The 26312-nt window shown below is 46.2% G+C and overlaps 1 protein-coding gene across 1 annotated transcript in view; it reads left to right on the top strand.

Moving 5' to 3' along the window:
- Positions 1-25484, top strand: part of Commd1 (copper metabolism domain containing 1) — a 123022-nt gene extending 97538 nt beyond the window's left edge. Inside the window, exon 3 of the mRNA XM_005070375.4 lies at positions 25232-25484. Coding sequence (XP_005070432.1) covers positions 25232-25339 — 108 coding nt within the window. The 3' untranslated portion in view covers positions 25340-25484. The remainder of the gene's footprint in view (positions 1-25231) is intronic.
- The last annotated feature ends 828 nt before the right edge of the window (positions 25485-26312 follow it).

The following is a 26312-nucleotide window of genomic DNA, read 5'->3' as shown; positions in this document are numbered from 1 at the left end:
GACCTGCTGTTTTACTTCTTCCCCTTGACTTACGTGATGGTTGCCTGGGGTTGCCAGCTCAACATTCCAGAGAAAGGAAACCTCAATTGCAGAATTGCTTCTATCAGCTTGGCCTGTGGGCATGTCTGAGGCATTTTCTTAGTTGCCAGTTGTTAGTAAATACCGAGTCCATGTGGGTAGTTCTATCCCAAGGCAGTAGTAGTCGTGGGTTGTATAAGAAAGATGGTTGAGTACGAGCTGGAAGGAGCAAGCCAGTGAGCAGTGGGTTCCTCCAGGGTTTGTGCTTCAAGCTCCTGCTTTGAATCCCTGCCCTGCCCTTCCCCTGGTGACGGAGGGTGACCTGCAAATATAAATTGAAATAAACCCTTTTGATCATGGTATCACAATAGGAAGGCACACTGGGACAACTTCCATGCCGTGATAGAATCTGTCTTAGGGTTACTATTGCTGCAAAGAGACACCATGGCCAACCACAGCAACTCTTATAAAGGAAAACATCTAATTGTGGCTGGCTTGCAGTCCATTACCATAATGGCGGGGGGGGCATGGCAGTAGGAAGAGACAGTGAGCCACTAGGCCTGGCTGGAGCTTCTGAAACCTCAAAGTGACACACTCCGCCCCCCCCCCCAGGGACACACTTCCTCCCACAAGGCCACACCTCCAATAATGCCACTCCCTCTGAGTCTAGGGAGGCCATTTTCATTCAGGCCACCCCCACAGCTCTGAACCCTTGAACTATAAGCAGAAATAGCCCTTTGTCCCTTCCGTGCTTTTGTGCAGAAGCTTAGCCTGGTGTGTATTATCAGGAAGCAGGTCCTGGCCTGTCTCTAGTGCCAAACAGACAAAAGCACCAAGAATTCCAGGATGAAGAGTAGCGTAGAGCCTGCCTCGTGTCACTGTGCTGTCCCTAGTGACAGCAGAACTGACTGACGTGGCTGTGTGGGATGTGTAGATCCATCAGTGTCTAGCTGTAGTATGAAGAGAAATTGGCAGAAGTAGATAAGTCGGTGACTTCCAGCAGGGATGGTGGTTTATCAGCTCAGTTCTCTTCACACAGCCACTCAGTCAAGAACTCACGTCTCAACTATATATCATTCATTAAGCTCTCTCAAAAATTACAAAAATTCGTAATGTATTTTTTAAGGAAAGACTGAAAACTATAAAAGCATACAAAATAAGATATCTGAGTCCTACCATTGATATTGATTTTTTTCATATAATTTTCCTTGCAGATACAAATACAACCACACAGTTTGTAGTCTGGCTGAGTGTTGTCAGTAACATTTTGTGTATTGCTTGTATGCATTGCTTTGACCCTGCACTAGAACCTGAACAACTCCACAACTCGTTAGACACAGATGTAACTGCTCTTTCCAGCAGCCACGTTATGTATGTTGTCTTTTAGTTCTTACATTAATGACATTTAACATGTCTCTTTGTTCGCACCACTGCAAACAATCCAGAAAAAAAGTTCTGTACAGACGTGTGTATTCTTATATACTGATGCTTTTGATCTTATTAGTCCCCAAAGCAAGAGTTCATTGCAAAGAGTATGTATATTTTTTCTGGGGGCTTTGGAGTAAATCCAGGACCTTGCTCACACAGAATATGAGCTCTGCCCCTGGCTATACTCCCAACCCTATATTTTAATTTTTAATTAGCAATTACTGAGTCACTTTTCAGAAGGTTGTAGCCATTCCCTTTTACTGACAATGCACAACACTTCAAAAAGAGTTTTTAGTATTATTTTGTTCTGTATGTTGTCACATATCTAGCAACTGTTGACATGAATTCTTATCAGTTGCCCATGACATCTTGTACATGTTACTTTCTGTTGAATTGTTTAGGATTTTTTGTCAACTTACAGCTTTTTGTTAGAGAACTTTAAACCTAGGTGTTACCATTTATTACCATTAAAACTTTTGCTAGTGATTTCTTTTCCTTTGGAAGGATTTTTATTTTTGTATTTAATGTGTCAGTCTTGTTGTGTATTTATTTTAGTTTTCCTACTTATAACAAGTTAGAGCGCCTACCTAATCTTTTAGATTTTTTTTCCCTCCTGGGTTGTTGTTGTTTTGCAATAACACTGAATTTATATTTGTATGTAGTAAAAATCAGGATCTAATTGCTTTTATTTTATTCTTGTTATTTATTTTTTCGTGGGGGTATGTGTGGGTGAGTTAAACAAATTCGACATAAAAGAATGCAACCCATCTTTGCATCATAAAACAAATGTTCCACAGCATAAACAAATGCAACACATCTTCAACTAATATTCCACAGCAAGTACATGCCCTGCCCCACGTTTCAATCCCAGGGGCCTCCACCTATGTGCCTAACCAAGCCACATAAGTGGTACACAGATATATATTCAGGCAGAATATTCATACATATAAAATAAAATAAAATAAAAATAATTGAAAAAAACATTCATTTTTTTTTTTACCTCTGGACAAAAAGCTCTTTTGACTGGGTGAGGTGGTGCATACCTTTGATCTCAGCCCTTCCAGGGCAGATTTTTCTGAGTTCAAGGCCAGCCTGGTCTACATAGTGAGTTTCAGGACAGCCAGAGCTACTTAGATACCTGTCTCAACTATCACCCCTTCTCCCTAAAAGGCTCTTGTCAGGCATAATGGCTCACACCTACACCTGCAATCCAGCACTTAGGAGGCTGAGGCATGACTATAAACTTGAGACTTTGCCCCAAAACAAAACAGAAGGACTTTTAGCTTTTTGAAAGAATAATTTGATGAAATTCTGCCACCTTCAGATCCCTTTTAGTGGTTTCCTATTGCTGACATGGGAGTTGCTGCTTCCCTACCTCATGAGTGTTTTTCAGTGCTCTGCTATGTGGTAATTGCCTATATCAAGGTTAGATAAGCCCATTTATATTTTAATTCTTTGTTTATTTTGGTTGCCTTTTCCAACTGTAGACTTTAGAAAACTAAAGTAGGAAAAATGGTGTCAGAATAATTTCACTGGTCGGTGATAATTAAGACCTTTCATCTGTGCTTTCCAAAGAGCTTTGAGAATAATGTTTCATAATTCCCAAATTGCCTCTGAAGTGGTGAGGCAGATGCCATTACCCCAATTTACAGAAGTAGTTGTGGTCTTTAAGAGATGAGAGATGAGCTTTACACAGAATTAAAAGCAAAGGTGGGAATGGATTCAAGAAAAGTGTATCTTTCTAGATCTTTCCAGGTCCACAGTGTTTTCAGTAGAATCATGAAGAACACTGTAGTCATACCTTTTTCCAAGTCAAAAGATTAAAAACATGAAACTTTCCTTCCTGTTGGGACAAAGTTTTAATTAGCATAACTTCATTGGGTGAACTTCCTTGGCTATGGTCCAGCCGCTGCAAAGAGCTTGAGTTTCTTAATGAAACTCTGCGTTTCATGCCCAACTAAACGTTTCAGGTAGGTGCCTGATGAGTGGTGGCACTTAGTCAAAACCATTTAGGACTTTACGAAAGCACTGGACACTGCTGTTAACTGTTGCCTGAGTGCCTTCTCTGTAAATAGTAAATATTCCCTGGTCTAGTGCAACTAGCCAAACCTTGTTAAGATACTGCTTACTTATATTGTTAACTTTGGATAAAGGGGTGTTTTGCATGTAAACAGCAATCTAATGTGTTTTCGAAAGTCACATTGTATAGAAATGGCAGATGGATTGGTGATTGTTGTGCTTCTGCTCCTCTAAAGGAATCTAGTCTGACTCCTCTGCTCCCTCCCCACCACTTACCAGGCATATTTCTACCCCAGGTCTTTGATCATTGAGTTTGTCCAACCTAATAAGTCCTGTTTTCCATCTCGAGAGTGCAAGGCCCAGCTTAGGACTTACTTCCCCACATCAGAAAGTGGTAAATCGTGTATCAATTCAATAAGTGTTCTTTTAAAATAAGCGATTCAGCCTTTATGGGTTTTGCCTGCCTGAATGTGTGTGTGTGTGTGTGTGTGTGTGTGTGTGTGTGTGTGTGTGTGTGTGTGTGGTGTACAATGCCCATGGAGGCTGAAGAGAGCACTGTATCCCCCCTGGAACTGGTGTTACACTCAGTTGTGAGCTGCTGTGAGGGTTCGGAGAACTAAACCCAGGTACTATGCAGAATCACCGAGTGCTCTAACCACTGAGCATTCTCTCTAGCCCCCTTTTGCAAGTTTTTAATCTCATTAACAAAAGTTTTTTTTTTTTTTTTTTTTTTTAAGGAAACTCCAGCACTTAGGAGGCTGGAGTTTTGAAAGAATGTAACAGGCCAGATGAGTTGGGTTCTTAGCAGCAGCCAGGAAATGTGAGGCAGAACAAGCTCTTTCCTGAGTTAGAGCGAGAAAAAGCAGTGGCAGTCTGGGGGCAGCTGGGTGGGGTGGAAGCATTTCAGTGAGACACTAACAGTTGTGGGATGTCAGGGCAAATGGGCTTAGGACTTTGGCATGTGTCTGCCCAGAAAAGGCAGAAGGGGAGAGAGGGAGGATGCAAAGGTTCTTTCTGGCAGGCATGGCCCACTCACCAAGCCATTTGTAAGGGTTCCAGACCGTCAACTACACCGTGCATGTCAGAGAACGCTGTCATACTGGTACTTGTACATCCCAAAGGGGTCTGTGACATGAGGGGCACCCACTTCCTGACCTGGAAGGGATGTTATTGACTGTGGATCATGGTAGTCATATGTCATGGGAAATAGCTAGCTGTAAATAGCCCTTTCTCTCTGCCCAGCATTCCTTATCAAGGCCACTTTCCTATAAATAATAGGATAAAGTAGACATAGCCATCCCTTCAAATACATCTGCTCACCACTTACCCAACATTGCTTTCTGCCGTTATAACATTAACACTCCTGGGCCTTCTTGCCTCTCAGGCGCTGGAATTAAATGTGGTAGCTATAGTTGCCCAAGCAAACAGAAGAGCAGACTCTAAGTAGACAAGTTATCTATGTGCTTAGTAGTCAGTGTCTCGGTAGTTAAGAAAGGGGTCTTGACTGACTTCCCCCTCCCAGTTATAAATAATCAAGAGTAACTTGTAAAATAAGGATATTTAATTATGGAGTGGAATGCTAAGAAATGAAATTATTTTATTTTTAGGATGAAAGGTTTTTTAAAAACAAGCAAAACAAAGAGGCATAAAGTGAGGGGGGCAGTAGGGGTTGGAGAGGATAAAAGAGGACAGGAGGTGACCATGGCCAGAATTATTACACACGCGTATGAAACTATCATAGGGGATATTTTTAAAACAAGAGGAAAGATTACACACGTGTGTGACTTGCTTTGAAGGTGTAGGTATGTATATGCTCATGTATTATTACACACGTGTGTGACTTGCTTTGAAGGTGTAGGTATGTGTGTGCTCATGTACATAGAGGTAGACACCACACCTGGCTTTCACATGGCTGCTGGGGACCACAGGCCTTCATGCTTGAACACGGAGCATTTTCACTGGCTGAGCAGTCTTCCCTACCCCAATAACATACTGTCAGAAAGTAGGGGTTTGAGCCCAGAAAGGTAGAGGGCAATCACTAGAAAGGTCTCTTTGGAGGGTTCATTTCCTCCAGAAGGTAAGCTTTGGGAGAGGGAGGCATGTATGTGATGACTTCCTCTGATCAAAAAACATGTAGTCACTCCTTTGCTCATTCGAGTCTTCCTGTCAACATATGGTTAGGAAATTCAAGGTACTTTTGTTGAGTGTTTTAAATATTCTCGTGTTCTTTTATTGTATCATTAAAGCTTCCTAAAAGTCTTTGAAACGTGATAGACGGAGAATGCTAGGCTTCAAACAGTGTAAGCGAGCCATCGTAGTTCCCAGGAATATTAAGTGGTAGACTTGGACGAAGTGCCCAGGTCTTCTGGTTTCTTCTCTTGTGTTCTGTAAGTTTATACTGGGTCTTCATTATCTCCCAACAAGCGATGTCATCTTGCTTTTGTGTGTACCCAAAGGATGGCAATGTCGGTGCTGACTGTAGGAGATAGACAATAATGTGAAAATTGAGTTTTGTGTCTGTGTCAGCTTCTGTCTGTTTCAGTCTGTCTCCTTGACTCCCTGAATAAACTATTAGGAGTACTTTGGTAAGAGTTAATTATAGCTAACAGTTTTCTCATGAAATAAAAGTGTTCCACATGTCTACAGTAGATGAACAATTTTGGACATGATGCAGTCAGACTGTTTTTTAAGTCATTTTAATTTGTTGTCTTTTCCCTCATTAAATGGGATAAGGATAGAGACATTTAAAACTGAATTTCCAGTGTCTAGAACTGTACATGGCATATCATGCCTTCTTTACTGATGTGGGGTTTTGTGATCTTACATTAAAAATGACTGCCCCAAGTTAGATGTTAATGGCCTATCTGAGGTCTGAAGGGCCTATGAATAGTGAGCCTGAGCTGTGTGGAGTTGGAACAGTTGCCATGACAGAAGCCCCTGTGTTCTTTGGCACATGGACTCACTGGCCCTCTCAGTGCTGCCTGGACCTCTGTGGCGGCGCCTGCTCACTAGAGGGAGATGCTTGGACTGCTCCCCTCTCGCCCTGCTGCAAAGTTGTTTTCCTTTCGGTCAGTCCTAGGACCTCCTCTTGGCCCCCGAGCCCTTGTGTTCTCTGCTGAGTTCAGAGAAAACACAAAGTGTACCAAGTGTCCAGTGTAGAAGACATAAGAAAGCCCAGATAGTCAGTCTCAAGGTGAGCATGAGCAATGGCCAAAGAGACCGTTGGACTGATTCACATTTTTGTTTTGATTTGGTTTTGGTTTTTTGAGTTGGGGTTTCTCTGTATAGCTTTGGAGCCTGTCCTGGAACTAGCTCTTGTAGACCATGCTGGTCTCGAACTCACAGAGATCCGCCTGACTCTGCCTCCCAACTGCTGGGACTAAAGGTGTGCACCACCACCACCCAGCTGATTTATATTTTTTAAAGGCATGTTACTACTTCTTAAAATTTCCAGGTGATTGACAGGCCCATTGGGTTAACTCACAGGAAGGAATAGTAATATATTTTGGTGATCTCATAATTTGGGGGGCAGTTTGGAATACCTTGTCTCCACTGACAGCAGAAGTATTACTCTTATCATTATTTTAACAAAAAACAAATCATCTAACAGAATAGTATAGAAATAAGTCAAAAGAGACTAGGGAGATGGTTTAGGAGCTAAGTTCTGTTTCTGTTCTTGGAGAGGACCTGGGTTCAGTACCTGCACACATACGACAGCACATGACCCTCTGTGACTCCAGTTCCAGAGTATCTGCCACCTGTTTCTGGCCTCCATGGGCACCAAGCACACACATGTACGCATGTATGCATGCATGCAAAAAACTTGAAATATTTTCTAGGAATTAAGAAAAATATGAAAAGAAACAAATCTATAAAATGCTCATGCTTGGATCAGGAATGTAGGTCAACTGTAGAGGGCTTGACCAGCATGGACAAAGCCGTAGGCTTGCTGCTCGGCACCGCAGAAAAGCAGGCATAGTGTACATCTTGTGGTCCTAGCACTTTGAAGTTGTGAGTCCGAGGCCATCTTTGTCCATACAGTTAGAGGCCAGCCTATAGAAATGAGACTCTGTCCCAAAAGCAAAACAACACACACGCAAGAACAACAACACAGGAAGTAGGGTTGGAAGTTGACTAAGAGAGACGGAGATGTCTATCCCCAGTGACCTCCAAGCCTGCTAATGTTTGACCACCTTTTGGAAGGGTTACATCCCCTCTGTGGGCATTCTATATTCTAAGAAGCAAGTCCAGCCTGAGTGGTTAAGATATTGTTAAGCCATCTGGAATGAAATATCTGGTTTCCTTTAAACCTCTGCTTAGTTACAAGTGTATACATTTCAGACTGTCTCTTAAGAAAGCATAGGAACTAACCCCAAGAGTTTCTGGACATTCCGGGAGAAGGCATGCCTTGATCTCCTGCCCATTATTTCAGTGTACTTTCCCTCCTTATAAAAGCCCTTGGTATCTGAAGCTCAGCAAGATGGAGTTCTTGAAAATGACAGTGTCTGCTGTCGCTCTCCAGTCACTCCCCCATCTCCAGGACGAGCTCTTGAATAAACCGTATGTCTTCCCACCACTTTCCTTGAGCACTGGTGGACAGCTGAAACTTTAACCCTTTGTGTGTAAAGGAGGAAAATAGTTTTCTTTTCCATTCTTTAAGGGTTCTTACCTTGTGTGGGATACCCCACAAAGAAAAACAAATCACAGGAGATGAAGTTCAGCTACCTCCTGCATGTATGGGAGATGCCGGGAAAGATGAATAAATCTCTACAGAGTGTCAAAAAGATAATTTAAACTTTAAGCTTGTCATGAACATACTATGTCAGAAAAGTAAATGACACATTTGTCTTTCTAGCGTGTCTATTGAGTAACAATAAATTCATGAGGTATAGTGATTTTGGTAACAGCAATTTGCCAGAGTCTTGCTTTCCTTGATAGTAGCCGAGACAAGCACTAGTTCTTTTGTTACTAATTACTGTTTAATTCCTAAAATTAGCTCTCAGATCATGTACCACACAGTAAATATGTATCTGTATCTATGTACACAGATTACAGCAGGTTACAGAGGGCAGGGCAGAGTTCATGGGGAAGCAATAGGGTTGTGAAAAGCATTTCTGCAGGAATGAGAAAACAGACCCTGCCAGTAGTCCAGGGACACCACAGCTGCCATTGCCACCACTGCTGTTGCCACCTTAGGGTCAGGCTGCAGAGTCAGACTTGAGTTAAAGATCCTGGAGGCCACAGAAACACAGGGCAGGGCTGGCCAGATCAATTGGGTAGCTGGGTGGATGCACAGACAGCATGAAAGCAGGCCGCGTCATCAGTGAGGACCAAGCCAACTGAAGTGGAGTTCGCTGCCTATCAGTCCTTTGATGCACACACTGGGGGTCAGATGACAGGACTGTGGGGACATTGCTTTGCAGTGTTAGGTGTCCCTGAGGGAGCTGCACCCTTCCCTGGTCCGGAATGTCCAGGAAGTTCTCAGGCCTAGTTTCCGGATGGGATTTCTTGCTCATGTGTCCCTGCAGTCCCAATCAATACATTTATACAGTGGCACCCTCTCTGCTATTAGGAATGAGTTATTTGTCAGTCAGTGCCTCCTAGGTAGTCCTGTTCATCAAGGTGCTTTTATGTCCAGAATGGATTCAAGTGCTGCTTGTAAAATGGAGTTTCTCAGGGCAAGGCACAATCTTTAAAGAAAAACAAAAGTCCTAGAGAACATGGAGTAACTCACTGCAGGGCACAGCCTGATCTCAGCAAGGTCTAAAACCATTAATTTCTGAAACAAGAAGGAAGTAAGAAAAGGTCCTGTCTAAAACAGCCATGGAAAGTACATAAACAAATGTAAGATTTATTATGCAGATTTAAATAGGACTTTGTAGTGATTTGACCATCTTACTCTTTATCCTTAAAAAAGATTTCCTTTGAGAATGTTAAGCAAGATAACTTAGCAGGTAAAGGCTCCTGCCACCAAGCCTGACAGAAGGAGAGAGCTGATTGCCATGGTACAGTTGCACACACATGTAGATTAACTAATTAGAAACCCCGTGTGTGTGTTTTTCGGGGCTTCTGTGTTTAGTTTTTTAAAATAATTCTTATGTGAAAGAAACATATTTTAGAATGCCATATACTGGGTCTTATCCATTTGGGGTGGCATCTTCCTGCCCCCACCCCCACCAGGGGCACCTTTGCCAAAGGTGCCAAGGATCTGTCTGCAGTACAAGTGGGAGCCGTTGGGAGAACTTCTTTACTAGCTTGTAATTACACTCTGAGACCTTAGATTTCAGTCTTTACATGATAAATGAGGAAAACAAGTTTAAATAGAAACTCTGCTACTTTTGGGAACAGCAAGCATGAAAATACAGGCTCTCAAGGGCAAGAAGCTGTAACTAAATGCTCAGTCCTGAGACCCTGCCAGTTTCTGTGATTGAGTCTGCTCTATGCCAGGTCTTCATGGTTTAGTCCAGTGGGTGGTCTTGTTAAACAAAAACCTATTAAGAAAGGAAAGAGAGCAAGCAGTATGCCTGATCCTGATTCTTGCAAAGAGGAAGACTCTCAGAGGCTCACACAGCTCCTGGAAGTGAAGTCAGTAAAAACAAACAAAGCAGGGTTTATTGTGTGCGGTTTGTTGTTGCCGGATGCGAGTTGGTGCCTTTTCCCCAGTGTAAGAACAGCTCTCTGTTAGTTTTTATCCAGTACAATGTTAGGCTCCAGGAATCTTTCACATGAGCAGAGAGCCTGTTTTAAAAGAACGAGGCCGGTGAAGTGTGTGGCTAGGGACAGGGCATAGTGCAGAATAGAGAGAACATTGAGACACTTGCCTACAAAGTACAACACTGATGCTTGGGTATTTGCTAATTAGTCTTTTTAACAGGCACATAAAATAGAAACTATTTTTCCATTCTTTTTCATTTGGAAACCTTTAAGCAAATTAATTCCTCCCAGGATTGCACAGCCAGTAATACTGGAGCTACACCTAAATTCAAATATCATAACCCTCAAAATAACGATGCCCCCCCCATACTGCTTTGGGTTCCGTGGATGCCTGAAGTGGAGAAGGCTGACTTCCTGACTCCTCTGCAGAGGACAGCTGGCCCGGGAGACAATGCAAGCGCGAGAACTGCTTGCATCTCGAGAGCCCGCATGAAAGCAGGATGGACACGGCAGCAGTCTATTAACCTAGCATTTAAAAGTAGAGACAAGGGGTTGCCCCTGTGAGGGTGCGGGTGGGGTGTGTGACGAGGCCAAACCAGTGAGCTCCAGACTCGTCTAGAAACGCTGCCCGAGTAAACCAAGTGGAGAGCGACTGAGGAAGACATCCGACAGCTGCCTCCTACACGTGTGAACACGCATACATTGATGCACACTACACACATACATAACAAAAGTAACTTTCAAAATCCTTCGAATGTGTATTGACTGAGAAATAAACCAGATCTCAGGAGTAATGTGGTTGTTGTAGAGGCTAAAGGAATTTCTCCGCTCTCTAAACTGCTAGCACAGTGAGGCTGGACAACAGAAGGGAAGGAGATATGCACCTCGTACATGCCGGCAGTAGGGAGTCAGGCAGAGTGTGATGCTCAAAGACAACCAGATGGTTGAGGGACAAAAAGCTTTGTCACAAGGGCCAGGAAGTCAGAGGTGTGGGCAGCTGTCGAGGAAGAAGAAGTTATGGGGATGTGTGGTAAATGAGATGGAGAAGAGACAGTATTTATCCTGGGCCAGATTTCACCAAGCTCTTGGATGTGGTGGCAACTCTAGGTTTTCCCCTGAGAGGTAATCTTCTGAAAGATGGGCCCTTCAGGTAGAGACAACCTCAAAGAAGCTTTTCTTCCTGTGCTCTGGGAAAACTGAAACACAGGACCGCAGGCAGGTGTCAGCGTGTCACATGCAATATTTTAAGTCCCAAACGTAGCACAGACAGCTGAGACGAGCTATTCTCTCCACATTAAGTATGTCTGCAAAAGCATGTATGTATTTCTGTCAGTTTCCAGTGAGCCATTATAATCTAAGGAACAGAGGCTAGCTTACCTCTGTGTACTGCATCTTCATGCTTACACGTTTAGATTTAACCTCTGGTGGGCATTAAATTAAACTCATTGCAACTATTGTAATCTCTCAGAATCAGTCTCAACTCTGGTCCCTGCCCTATAAGTGACATAATTACAGAAACTCTTACTAAGATATTTTATTAGAGTTATTACTTTATTTTTTCTGTTTTGTGTTTTGCCTGCTTGTATGTATGTATACCACATGTGTGCCTGCAGTCTGCAGAGTTCAAAAGAGGATATAGGGTCCCCTGAAACTGGAGTTATAGATGGTTGTGAGCCGCTCTGTGGGTGCTTGGAACAGAACCTGTTCTTAACCACTGAGCCATCCCCTCCTGCCCCTAGAAGTTCCCCTTTAATGATCGTGTTTAGTATTTTACTCTTCACTGATGAAGATGAAAGGAAGGCTTTACACCTGAACTTTTCTTTTTTCAGATTACAGACACAAACCAGAAATATCTTTGCTTGAGGCCCTTCCTCACAGCTTGAAATGAGGGATGCAGAAAGTTTTTGTTTCTTTTTATTTCTTAACCCCCAGGGAGTATTTGACTTTCATTTGAAGAGCAAAAAAGACAAATGACAGCATATTTGAGCTAATAATACAAAAATAAATGAATGTGATCCAAGCCTCAGGGGTGGCGTTTCCACACTGAAGAATGCTGCAGCTGCTCATCCTTGTGTCCCCTCCAGTGTCTGACACGGGATCAATCTACCATGAGCGAATAATCTCACTGTGTTTGCTGAGGGGTGGGGAAGATGAGGAAACCGTATGAGAGCAGTGAGTTGGAAATGCTCAGTATACCAGCTCAGGTGAAAAGGTTGTGTGATTGTTGAATATTAGAATTATTTCTCAACTTGATTATAAGAAAAATGCCTGGATCAGGTATTCTTCCCTTTCTAAGGGTTGACAGTGAGGCAGGCAACGGAACAGACTTGGGACCCCAGTACGGGTTGATGGCGGCCTGTTTGTGTTTCTCCCATGTCAGGCTCCTCTCCTGTGCTGCCCCAGCCCTTGGTATGGCCACTGCCACAATTCCTCCTCTGCTGTCCTCCTTCTCCTCTGCTGTCCTCCTCCCCCACCTCTGCTGTCCTCCCCCACCTCTGCTGTCCTCCTCCTCCTCCTCCTCTGCTGTCCTCCCCCACCTCTGCTGTCCTCCCCCTCCTCTGCTGTCCTCCTCCCCCACCTCTGCTGTCCTCCTCCACCTCTGCTGTCCTCCCCCTCCTCCTCTGCTGTCCTCCTCCCCCACCTCTGCTGTCCTCCTCCTCCTCTGCTGTCCTCCTCCTCTGCTGTCCTCCTCCACCTCTGCTGTCCTCCCCCTCCTCTGCTGCCCTCCTCCTCTGCTGTCCTCCTCCTCCTCTGCTGTCTTCCTCCTCCTCTGCTGTCCTCCTCCTCCTCTGCTGTCCTCCTCCTCCTCTGCTGTCCTCCTCCAACTCTGCTGTCCTCCTCCTCCTCCTCTGCTGTCCTCCTCCTCCTCTGCTGTCCTCCTCCTCCTCTGCTGTCTTCCTCCTCCTCTGCTGTCCTCCTCCTCCTCCTCTGCTGTCCTCCTCCTCCACCTCTGCTGTCCTCCTCCCCCACCTCTGCTGTCCTCCTCCCCCACCTCTGCTGTCCTCCCCCACCTCTGCTGTCCTCCTCCCCCACCTCTGCTGTCCTCCCCCTCCTCTGCTGTCCTCCTCCCCCACCTCTGCTGTCCTCCTCCTCCTCCTCTGCTGTCCTCCTCCTCCTCTGCTGTCCTCCTCCCCCACCTCTGCTGTCCTCCTCCCCCACCTCTGCTGTCCTCCTCCTCCTCTGCTGTCCTCCTCCTCCTCCTCTGCTGTCCTCCTTCTCCTCTGCTGTCCTCCTCCCCCACCTCTGCTGTCCTCCTCCTCCTCTGCTGTCCTCCTCCTCTGCTGTCCTCCTCCAACTCTGCTGTCCTCCTCCTCCTCCTCTGCTGTCCTCCTCCCCCACCTCTGCTGTCCTCCTCCTCCTCTGCTGTCCTCCTCCTCCTCTGCTGTCCTCCCCCACCTCTGCTGTCCTCCCCCACCTCTGCTGTCCTCCTCCTCCTCCTCTGCTGTCCTCCTCCTCCTCTGCTGTCCTCCCCCACCTCTGCTGTCCTCCTCCTCCTCTGCTGTCCTCCTCCTCCTCTGCTGTCCTCCTCCTCTTCTGCTGTCCTCCCCCACCTCTGCTGTCCTCCTCCTCCTCTGCTGTCCTCCTCCTCCTCTGCTGTCCTCCTCCTCCTCCTCTGCTGTCCTCCTCCTCCTCTGCTGTCCTCCTCCTCCTCTGCTGTCCTCCTCCCCCACCTCTGCTGTCCTCCTCCTCCTCCTCTGCTGTCCTCTCCCACCTCTGCTGTCCTCCTCCTCCTCCTCTGCTGTCCTCCTCCTCCTCCTCTGCTGTCCTCCTCCTCCTCCTCTGCTGTCCTCCCCCACCTCTGCTGTCCTCCTCCTCCTCTGCTGTCCTCCTCCTCCTCTGCTGTCCTCCCCCACCTCTGCTGTCCTCCTCCTCCTCTGCTGTCCTCCTCCTCCTCTGCTGTCCTCCTCCTCTTCTGCTGTCCTCCCCCACCTCTGCTGTCCTCCTCCTCCTCTGCTGTCCTCCTCCTCCTCTGCTGTCCTCCTCCTCCTCCTCTGCTGTCCTCCTCCTCCTCTGCTGTCCTCCTCCTCTGCTGTCCTCCTCCTCCTCTGCTGTCCTCCTCCCCCACCTCTGCTGTCCTCCTCCTCTGCTGTCCTCCCCCACCTCTGCTGTCCTCTCCCACCTCTGCTGTCCTCCTCCTCCTCCTCTGCTGTCCTCCTCCTCCTCCTCTGCTGTCCTCCCCCACCTCTGCTGTCTTCCTCCTCCTCTGCTGTCCTCCTCCTCCTCTGCTGTCCTCCTCCTCCTCTGCTGTCCTCCTCCTCCTCTGCTGTCCTCCTCCCCCACCTCTGCTGTCCTCCTCCTCCTCTGCTGTCCTCCTCCTCCTCTGCTGTCCTCCTCCCCCACCTCTGCTGTCCTCCTCCTCCTCTGCTGTCCTCCTCCCCCACCTCTGCTGTCCTCCTCCTCCTCTGCTGTCCTCCTCCTCTGCTGTCCTCCCCCACCTCTGCTGTCCTCCTCCTCCTCTGCTGTCCTCCTCCTCCTCTGCTGTCCTCCCCCACCTCTGCTGTCCTCCTCCACCTCTGCTGTCCTCCTCCCCCACCTCTGCTGTCCTCCTCCTCCTCCTCTGCTGTCCTCCTCCTCCTCTGCTGTCCTCCCCCACCTCTGCTGTCCTCCTCCACCTCTGCTGTCCTCCTCCCCCACCTCTGCTGTCCTCCTCCACCTCTGCTGTCCTCCTCCCCCACCTCTGCTGTCCTCCTCCCCCACCTCTGCTGTCCTCCTCCCCCACCTCTGCTGTCCTCCTCCTCCTCCTCTGCTGTCCTCCTCCTCCTCTGCTGTCCTCCTCCTCCTCTGCTGCGCTCCCCCTCCTCTGCTGTCCTCCTCCTCCACCTCTGCTGTCCTCCTCCCCCACCTCTGCTGTCCTCCCCCTCCTCTGCTGTCCTTCTCCCCCTCCTCTGCTGTCCTCCCCCACCTCTGGTGTTCTTCCACTACTGATGGCTGTGTGTGTCCTGAGCTGATACTGGCAGCCCCAGAAGGGATCGAGGCAGCCTTAGGAATGTCCAAGCAGCCAGGCCAGGCTAGCCTCAGGCTGCCAGAGTACCATGGCCAGACTATATTGTAGAGGCCTAGTGTGTGTCAGAGTGAAGTGCTTGGCTTTTTCCTTTTACACACAGAAATGGTGTGTGACTCACCAATGTAATTTTTATGTTGTTGTGTGTGAGATATGAGTAAAATAAGGCATAGGCTTACTTCTCAGAAAACTGCTGAGTCACTTTAGACACGTCGTAAAATCCTCAGAGACCTTACCAGTTAAACCTATTCAAAATCATGACTGTAAATCCAGAAACTTTGAGACAGCCGTAAGACGGTGGAGTTTTGGTTTGGGTTTGGATTTGGATCAGTGTGGTTTCAAAGCCTGTGTTCACTGGCACTAGTAAGTAGATATGAAAGCACACAGAGTCAGTGGCAGCCATCTCCTTACAAGACCTCTGAGCTGTCTAGACATTCAGAGGGGGCACAGCTTCTTTGTCAGGTAGGATCAGGAAATTTCCTAAAGATGTAAGAGTTGGGCTGGTGATATAGCTCAGAGTGCATGAGGACATGTTTGTTCCCGAGCATTAAAGGTAAATAAATAAAGGCAAATAAACAAATGGAATACACTGTTAATTTTTATTCATAGTAGTATACGAGCTGCCTGTTCTGTTTCGAATGGTTGGCAGTCAAGCCTTGATTCTATGATCAAGACAGTACCAAAGGCACTCCCTGTCCCTTCCCACACCCAGTCATCCTATGCTTGGCTTAACTGGAGGATGGGTATAGGTCAAAGATGCAGACTACTAAAAGTTTAAGCTCAGAATTTAATGTATCTGTCTTCTCACAACCCAAAAGTACTGATCTAGTCTTTTAATCAATAATTTGATTTTCTTAGATGACACAACAGAATTGGTGGTGGAAAGTGGGTATTCTGGTTCTTTTTACTGAAAATTAGGGTGATAGGAAAAGGAATCTCATCCTAGAAGTTTGGAACTTTGGTTCACAGAACAACAAAGGTAGTCTTGCTTCTAGCTCTCCTGCTGACAGTAGTAACAGCGACTCTTTCCTGACCCTTCTATCCCATTGTTCCTACAGAAGGAGTCAGAATAAAAAGCCATAGGAACTGAGTTTATAACATGCTTTGCAGCCTGCGTCCCGTGCCCACATTAGCTCTGCCGTGCCTTCTCCCAGTCAGACGACTGCTCTCATGCTCCAGACACAGCCAGCGTGCGTTCACTGCCCATCCACAGCCTCCTCATCCAGCTTTCTCTCTGCCCCTCTCTTCCCCGCTCTTCTGTGCTGGGGACCAAACCCAGGGCCTTGTACTTGCTGAGCAAGTGGTAACCGAGCCAAGTGCACACCTCCCCATAAGGTGATTGATTGGTAGAGGGCGGACGACATTGTTGATGGGCTTTGAGTGTTACACTAAATCACTGAGCTTCCCTTTGAGTCTGCATTAAAGTTAACTGGATCTGAGACTAACATTAGTAACTATCAATGGTGGAATTTATATTGTATATACATTTATAAACATAAGCTCAGATTAGGAAATGACAGTTGTTTAGGTTCCAAAGCCAGACAGCCACAACTGGGTTTGCTTTGTTTGTGTGTCTGTTTGGTTGGTTTCGAGACAAGGTCTTTTTCAGTAAGTAGCCCAGGGTAATCTTGAACTCATTGTATAGCCCAGGTTGGCCTCTAATTCATGCTAACTCTCTCAGCCTCTTTATTGCTGAGATCAGGGCATGAACAACTATGCCTACCAGATAGGTATTTTTAAATGGCTCTTTCTTCTACATGCTTCTTCTGTGGCTTTACACAGATTATTCATTGTCTTTCTATAAAATGGGATAAATTTCCTCACTGATGTGGAATAAACTCATTCTTATTACCATTCTGTATTATTTTAAATATAAATTTGTCTCCCTCTGAACTTCAAATTCACTAGCATTTTCCCACAATCCTCCCTACTGCTATCTCCTTTTGGGGGTTAGTAGAAACACAGGATCTTGTGTAGCCTAGGCTACTTTTGAGCTCACTGTGTAGGGAGGATGGCCCTGAACTTCAGACCTTCCTGCCTCCACTTCCTCAGAGCTGAGGTTATGGGCACGAGTCACTGCAGTGCAAACAAGGGCCTCACGTGCCTGGGCAGCACGTGCGTCCTCAGCCTCACGCTGACCGTGTCCTCAGCCTCACACGCATGGGCAGCACGCTGCCCGCTGACCGCGTCCTCAGCCCCGGTCTTTCTTTCATTGCAGCTTTCCTTTTTGCCAAGGGCCAGCAATGAATCACTGTCCTCACCCACAAACTTCTCTTCCCTCCACTTCTTCCAAATCTTTCAAAGTCTACTACATGTGTGATGGTGGCCAGAAAAGGTTCTTAGTTCCTCCCTCATTAGGAGCTGGCTTCTAGCTCTCCTGCTGACGGTAACAGCGACTCTTTCCTGACCCTTTGAAACTCCAGTTTGTGGAATTGTGGATTGTTTACTTAAAACAAGATCTCAGTTTCCTATCAGTGGGTAGAAGATATCAAAGCCCATAAAATCCACTGTATTTTCTGACAAAGTTTTCCAGACTTGGCTCAAACAGTCTGCTTCAGGTCATTTGGGCAAATTCTGCCAATTCTACAATTGTTTCGAGTAGCTTACTTCTGGGATTGTCTCTTCTGATTTTACAGGGACTGTTAAAGGATCAAGTGAAATCATGCATGTGGAAGGGTTTCCAGTCTGTAAAACCCCACATTAATGTGAGGGCTGATCTTTGTCTTTGAACAGAGGCCAGTACAGACTGATGTCAGAACATACCCTCAACATAGACATGTCCTCTCTGCCACCTTCTACCCATAGCATCCAGAAGCTTGCAGGAAGCTGTGTGAGCTGGAGAGGCCCCGTAGGATGTCACCCACAAAGGCAAGCCCTTGCCTTCCCTCAGCCTCACTTTCTTTCAGAGAATGGTATGCCCGAACAAGAGTTTAGACCTGGGAGCACCACATGCAAGTAAGACATTTACAAGATCTGAGAGGAAGGAATAGAGAACTCTTTTGTTCCATTTTCTAATCCTCTTCCTGACAGCTTTTATTCTGGCAATGCTCACACACTGAATAACATTTCAAAATAAAGGTCAGTAAGAATGTGGTTGCCCTGGCCAGGCCAGTCCAGTCACAGAATGTGTGTGTGTGTGTGTGTGTGTGTGTGTGTGTGTGTGTGTGTGTGTGTGTGTTGGATGGTAGGGTGATGCTTTGTTTTGAGTTTGTTTTCTTATTTTGAATTAACTATTAGAAATTCTTATTTGTATAATATGTTCAGGAAACTAAGAATTAAGTATGAGGTTTCTGACCTTATCACCATTCCGTCCACAATACCAAATCCTTTATAATTGTGCCCCTCAAAAATTCTATACTAACGCCCATTCTGCATCTCAAAAAATAGCTGTTTTGAAGAAATATGGCAAAAGGAAGCTAATGTTTGTGGCTGGAAACCCAAGAGTCTGATGTCCCCGTGAGGAGGCAGAAACACCCGAGATGCTTTTCACAGAGAAAAGTGAGGCGATGGCTCATGCCAGTCCAGAGTGGTTTGGGAGAAAGCAGACCTTCTAGCCAGTCGATCTCGGGTGTTTAGCCTCCATGAGCTGCAAGAACTAAATCTAGTGCCTTCCAGTCTTGTGGCGTGGACGCTCCAGCAGACTGACCCGGGAATGCAAATGTGGGGAACGCTAGTTACGGGGACCACACAGTCAGTCCCCACAACCCGTTCACATGCGTGATCTCACTTTATCCTCTCCCCAGCCATCTAAAACTTATTTCCCCAAATCAGTACTTTCTGAATTTGAAAGTCTCTGTGGCCCTTTCTTCCCCTCCTCCCCTATCCGTCTCCTCTGCCTGTTTCCGCGTAGTCAGAAATGACTCATGACAGGCACAGCGAGACATGGGGGACTAGCAGGTACTGCTGTTGGCAGAGTAGATTGGCAATCCCTGAAGTTGGAGAAAACCTGCCATCCCAGAAATAGTTCAATTAATACCACTCTGCCTTCCTCTCCTGCCAAATCGTTGACCATTTAGTGTCCTTTCCTGGTGTTTATTGGGTGTATTGTGTGATGTTTCCTGATGGCATACTGTACATTACCAAGTACTAGAAGTAAGGGCCATTGTAACGGCCCCACCTCACTGATGGTGCTCAAACTATGCTGCATGGCTCTGATGTGAGGCAGAGGAAGCAATCTCAATTCCTTTTATGTAAATACTACAGTTTGCCAAAGTTATTTGCAGATAAGTCTGACCTAAAGTGTACCTCATCAGGAATGATGTTGCACCCCAATTTGAACTTCTAAATAAAGTCGCAACATTCATCAGTGTGTTAAATAAAGTAGCAACATTCACTAGTATGTTAAGAGTTTGTTATTTGGTTTCTCACATACTTCAGTGCAATTGCTCCTCCTTCAACTTGATGGCATAAAACTGTTCAGCAGTTTTTCTTGGTGTACTGGGTCCATTGTTCTGTGGAAACTAGTTCTCCTTTACTCAAATTAGGAAAAGTTTCTGTAGGTTATACCAGGAGCCCATAATCTCAGCACCTCAGAGGCTGAGACAGGAAGATCAAGACTTTGTGGCCAGTGTAGGCCACATACAAGATACTATTTTATTAAGTCTGGAGCAGCCCTCGGGAGACAGAGGCAGGTGGATCACTGTGAGTTCCAGGCCAGCCTGGTCTACAGAGTGAGTTCCAGGACAGGCATCAAAGCTGTAGAGAAACCCTGTCTTGAATTGCTCGCCCACACACACACAAAAAAAAGAAGTCTAGAGTGGCAACAGGAAGACCGAGAATTCATGAACAGTGAGGGCCACATAGAAGATAGTACTTAAAGAAGTCTGGAGCAATGGCTTAACAATGAACAGCAGTGGTCGCTCTCTCAGACAAGATGAGTTTAGTTAACAGCTGTCCTAACTCCAGTTCCAGGGGACCTGATGTCCTCTTTTGACTTCTGCAGGCTCTAGGCATGCTCATGGAGCACATATATACACGTAGACAAGACACACACATACACACACACACACACACACACACACACACACACAAAATAAAAATAAAAATGAATCTGGGGAAAAATGTAGATTTACCATATGATCCTGCATTTCCACTGTTGGGCTGTGTCCAAAGGAAATGAAATCACTATGCCAAGAGACATTTGTATTCCTATGTTTATTACAGTATTATTCACAATAACCAAGAAGTGGAAACAACCTAAGTATCTGTTGACAGATGAACGAGTAAGGGAAATATACATATTGATTATGGAATATAAGTCAGCCATAAAGGAAAAAAAAGAGCAAAAGCCTGTCATTTGCAATGCCATCAGAACTGGGGTGCACAATGTTAAGTGAAACAAATCAGGCATGGGAAGAAAAGCACTGCCTGTCACTCAGAAGTGGCCCAGGAAAACATCTCAGCCGGGTGGTGGTGGCTCACACCTTTAATCCCAGCACTCGGGAGGCATGGGCAGGCGGATCTCTCAGGGGAGATAGTTTAGTGAGGAAAACTATATGTCATGTAATATGAGGACCAGAGTTCAAATACCCAGAACCCATATAAAAAGCCAGACATGTAACAAGAGCATCTGTGTCCCTGGCACTTCTACAGGAAGTTAGGAAACAGAAGAATCCCTGGAAGCTTGCAGGCCAGCTAGCCTGCATACATAAAAACAAACAGCAAAAACAAAACCAGAAAGACAGCAGAGACCCTGTCTCAAAACAGGATGGAAGGCTGGGCTCTGAGGTCCTGGGTTTAGTCCCCAGTACCTACTTCTTAAGAAATGCTAATGAGATGGGTCAGTGGGTAAGGCCCCTGCCTCCGAGCCTGATGGCCTGAGTTTGAGACCCAGGACCCACATAATAGAAAGACAGAAGCAACTCCTACAAGCTGCCCCCCACCTCAAAACTATGTAAAACATATTTAAAACAAGATGGCAGGCGAGGACTGACATGTGAGGTTACTCTCTGACCTCCACTTGTGTGATATGGCACACGTGTGCACACACTGATCTCACTGTCGGTGTGGGTCAGTGGTAGAATGTGCACTTGGCTTGCATAAGGTCCTGGATTCAGTCCTTAGCACCAAGAAGTCAGTTTCACAGAAGGTGAGGGTAGGATGGTGGTGAACCAGGGGCTGGAGAAAAGAGGGTAAGGAGAAGATGGAGGGTCCCGGGTTCTAGGTAGGGGTAACATGTCCCGTGACTGAATAACTCTAGACAATACACTGCATCTTAAAAGGCTAGAAGAAAGGACTTTGATGTTTCATCATTAAAGAAATGAGATACATACTCTTGACTTGATTTAAATACTATAAATATGTGCAAGTTTCAATATATCTGTGGTACTCTATAGATATGAACATTTTTATGTTTTCATTATCAGTTAAAAATAGATTTTAACCAGGCGTTGGTGGCGCACGCCTTTATTCCCAGCCCTCAGGAGGCAGAGGCAGGCGGATCTCTGTGAGTCTGAGGCCAGCCTGGTCTACAGAGATAGTACCAGGATAGACTCCAAAGCTATACAGGGAAACCCTGTCTCGGAAAAAAAAAAAAGATTTAAAGGCCAGATGTGGTGGTGCATACCTTTAGCCCCATCATTTAAGAGGTAGAGGCAGGCAGATAGTCTGGTCTCCATAGCAAGTTCCAGGTCAGCCATGGCTGCATAGTGAGACCTGTCTGGGGAAAAAAAAGTTATGAGATTGGGGAATAGATTAGTCATTAAAGTGCATGGGAGGACCTGAGTTCATTCCCCAGAACCCCCAGAAGAAAGCCAAATGTGGTGGCATGTGCTTGTAACCACCCTGCCTGGGAGACAGATGGAGGTGGCTTAGCTTGCTGGCCAGCTGGCCTGCTCAGTGAGCTCCAGGGCAGTGTATAATGAAGCTGCGTTGACACGGACAGCTCCAATGATGGGTCCCTTAAGCCCCAACCTCTTCACAGGTAAATACAAACCTAGTGACTTAGTGCTGCAGCCGACACTCACTGAGAGCAACATGGGTCATAATCTCTTTCACCAATCTCCTAAGTATCTACTTATTCCAAGACCAAATGTTAAATAGCCATGTTTCAAACGCTAATGACCTTGGTAAAACTGAGTGAGAGATCAAAGGCTCAGTCTGAGGCCTGTTCATAATTTTACCAACTTAACTGCCCAATTTTTCATAAATTTGCCCTTGTTTACAAAAAAAATAATTCCTTCTTCAATTTGAAACATGGGAAGATTCATTATTAATGTTTTTTATTTGTGTTTGGGAGTGTAGGTACACATCTGCATACAGAAAGAAGTGCACACACAGAGGCCAGAGAGGGTGCTGAGTGTCCTCTGTCTCTGTCCCTGAAGCTGAGGATCACCTCAGCTAAGCTTGCAGCGGTGACCCTGGCAATCCAGAGACAATGCTGCGGGCGTGTGCTGGGAACCTAGCTATTGTGTGGGTGCTGGGATTCAAACCCCTGGTGTAACTGAGTTCTAATTGGTCATAATAAAAACCCAGAATTAGGCATAGGGGTTAATTCTGAAAGGTCAGAGAAGCAGAGCAGCCAGCCACTAGTTCTTACCTCTTCAGACCAAAGGGGCAATCCTGTCCCTGCTAATCCTCATTGGAATGCAGTGAGCTCATCTCCTCCTGCTTTATATTCCTCTCTCTGCCCAGCCATCTCCACCTCCCTAGGACTGGGACTAAAGGTGTGGGAACCCAAGTGCTGGGATCATCCTTGTGTGAGCTCTGTTTCTCTTTTAGACTGGATCAATCTTGTGTAGCCTAGGGTGGCCTTGAACTCACAGAGATGCGCCTGCCTCTGGTCCCCGAGTGCTGGGATTAAAGGAGTGCGCCACCCCTGCCTGGCCGCTATAGCTGACTAGTGGTTCTGCTCTGCACAAACAAAATATCATCATACCATGCTCTTCTGATTGCCCAGCAAGTGCACTTAACCATTGAGCCGTCTCTCTGTTTACTGTTTGTTTATTTTGAGAGAGGGTCTTCTGTCCCACAGACTGGCTGTGTAGCTAAGGGTGTAGCTAAGCGTGATACTGAATTTGTAATCGTGGGATTACAGACATGCACCACCATGCTGGGTTTTACAATGCTACCTGTGGGCTGTGTATGCGCTAGGCAAGCATTGTACCAACCAAGCTGTGTTCTCAGCCCCATATTCTTCCCCTGTTTAAAGTTGCTTTCTTCCACTAGATGAAAACGTGACAGAATTTCTAAGCTCCTTATCTTGTCCAAATACAAGTTTGAGGGCGGGATTCTAATAGTTGGGAAAACTGCTTTTCCCTGGTGGAAGCGTTTCATCCAACAGGCCCCTCTGGCCCGCTCTCTGTGCCCATTTCTCCAGGGCAGTACTGTCAGTATGGAGTTAGTGCAGTAGTTTAGCAACAACAAGGTCAGTTTTCAAAGTCAACTTCCGAACATTCTTGGCAGGCAGCCCATGACTCTCCCTGTAAGGAGGCTTGTTGACACTCCTTTCTGCCACTTTAGGTCAGGGCTGGAAAGTGCCATCATAGTCCCCTAACAGGCTCCTGTGAGTTAAACCCAGAAAGTATTAATAGGAAAAAGATATTTACAAAATATTACTGGCATTGATATTTTAAATATTATGCTCAGAAGCGCTACACACTCACAACCTGAAAATGCGTAGAAGCCTTTTGACTTGGAAAATGTATATACCTTATTAATGAAGGGTGATAAATAAAGTCACTAGTAGTGGAAAATTGTAGGAAGGAAAGCAGTTACAGACGTAGGTCGACTCCGTAAGGCTGAATGTGTATGTCAGCTCTTTGTCTTCACCACCATAGAATCCCCCAGAAGTGCTTGCTTTAATTGGATGGAGAAACTGCAAGAAGTCAGCCGATGGTTCTCAGTTGCCTTCACTCAGTGTCAAGGTAGATTCTTGGGGTAGGATGTTCTGATCTCCTTTAATATTTAGAGAGCAGAGTGTGCAGATAAAAGTCTTAGCCCCACAATTCTGCTCTTAACAGACAAAGGGCCTTAGGCATGTCACTTGACATACCTGGAGCCTTAATTTCTTTTTCTAGAAAGCAAGGCAGCTAGAGCGTCTAAGCTCTAAGCATTTACACTACTTTAGTTACTCCGTAACTGCTCTTGAGGACAGAAAAGACTGACACCGTTAGATACCTGTATTTGCCCATCTCTTCCAAGATGGTTTAGAGTTAGGGCTTATCAGGACCTGTGAAATTTCTGCCACATACTTCAAAAACCTTTTTGTGATACTTATCTAACCTAAGATTGGCTCACTAATCCAAATGTGCTGGAAGGAGATCTGTGAGGAAGGTCTTCCAGCATAGAGAAGGACCTGGGAAATGTCTGTTGCTCTTTCAAGATCTGGTCATTTTTCAGATATTAGCTAATAAAGTGTGAGTCGATTACAATTTCTTTTTAGCAGGAGTCATAGTTGGCCCAGGCTAACTTGGGACAAATCACAATTCTTTCTCATGTGAGGTGGAGACAGCAGTAACTGTGACATTGGCCACACTGGGAGTTCAAGGTCTGACTGTGCCATTTAAAAATTTTCAGATGGAGGTTACCCTGCCTGCCCTCAGTCCGTTCACAAAGTAGCGATACCTAAGCATTTACCTTCAGCATGTGCCTGCGTCACCAGAGCTGCCAGACAGACCCTCTCAGAGTGAGACACGTGCAGCTGTCACTGTTTACACTTGCTTTCATTGAGGGCACTGTGGATTTGCCTTGCGTGGTAAAACACCCCGAGTCTGCTTCACTGCACGGGGCTCGGGCCTCTGGAGCTTGCCCATGCCCGGTGAAGAGCCGTAGCCCTTACTTTCTGTTCTATCTCTGAAGAGACACCACAACCAAGGCACCTTACAGAAGAAAGCATTTGATTTTGGGGCTCGATTACAGTTTTAGAGCGTTAGTCCATGGTGGTCATGGCAGGAAGCAACCAGGCATGGGATTGGTCTTGGCAGGGCTTTTGACCTCACAGCCCATCCCCAGTGACACACCTCCTCCAACAAGGCCACACCCCCAGCCCTTTCTGAACAGTTCATCGACTGGGGACTAAGATGTAAACCTGAGCCTGTGGAGGCCATTGTCTTTCACATCGCTGCAGCTGTCTTTCGGGTTTCTTCTGAAGCATCTTTTTATGTTTTACAGGAGTCTGAATTTCTGTGTCTGGAGTTTGATGAGGTTAAGGTCAAGCAAACCCTGAAGAGACTGTCCGAGGTGGAAGAGAGCATCAACTCGCTGATGCAAGCAGCCTGACTGAGGCGCGACAGGACGGGGGTGAAATGAAGCTGTGAACCTCGCCACTGACCCTGAAACTCCTGTTTCCCCATTGGTGTCACCAAAAGACATTGCACACAAGTGTGAAAGCCTCAGTGAATAAAAAATACATTTTAAAAGGTGACTAAAAGAAAGAAAACGGCTCCAGTTCAAACCCTCCTGTCTGCGCTTGCAGGCTTCTTTGACGCGCATGTCTGTTCTGTTGGAGAGGCTCGCATAGTTTAGCGTGCATAGGGTTATGAGGGGCGCTCACAAAAAGCACTGAAATTAAAAAGGAAGCTGCCGGGGTACAGCTCCATGGTAAAGCACTCGTTTAGCATGAGAGGAGGTTGCACAGGGTTTTAGGGCCTCACCTCAGAGCCTCGCTTGGGCCTAGTGAGGTTCTGGGACTGGGTGATGTAGTTGAGTGGGTGCTCTGTAAATCTAGAGGTTGGGTTTGATCTGAGCAGGGATATGCACTTTTCTAAAATTACATTTACATTCTGTGTGTGGGGGAGAGGGGGCATATGTGCCACAGCTTACCATGGAGGACTGAGGACAAGCAGATTTAATTTTCCCCTTCTGTAACGTGGGGTCTAGGGCTTGAACTCTGCTCATCAGGAATGGCAGTAAGCCCCTATCTCACAGGGCAGGCACACACAGGCACACACGCATGAACACACGCCTGTGCACACACACACAGGAGAAAGACACCCTAGGTTCACCTCTGGCCTCCACATGTATGTGCATACATGTGCACACGTACCAGAACTCAGATGTATCCATGGACATGCAAACATGCCTGTATACACAGAGAAAGAGAGGAACTGTTATGATGAAGTGAAGGGTGTTAATGGACTTTCCGTAACTGAGGCAGAATGCTTGGAGCGATCACCAGGGTTGTTTTGGTCTCGGTTTTGGAGGTTTCAGCCCATGGTCACTTGGCTTCCTTATTTGAGGCCTGCGTTGAGGC

The sequence above is a fragment of the Mesocricetus auratus genome, unplaced genomic scaffold, assembly GCF_017639785.1.
Source record: "Mesocricetus auratus isolate SY011 unplaced genomic scaffold, BCM_Maur_2.0 Super-Scaffold_100029, whole genome shotgun sequence".
NCBI lineage: Eukaryota > Metazoa > Chordata > Mammalia > Rodentia > Cricetidae > Mesocricetus > Mesocricetus auratus.
Note: the sequence above shows the minus strand (reverse complement) of the source record. Positions and strands in the feature narration are given on the sequence as shown.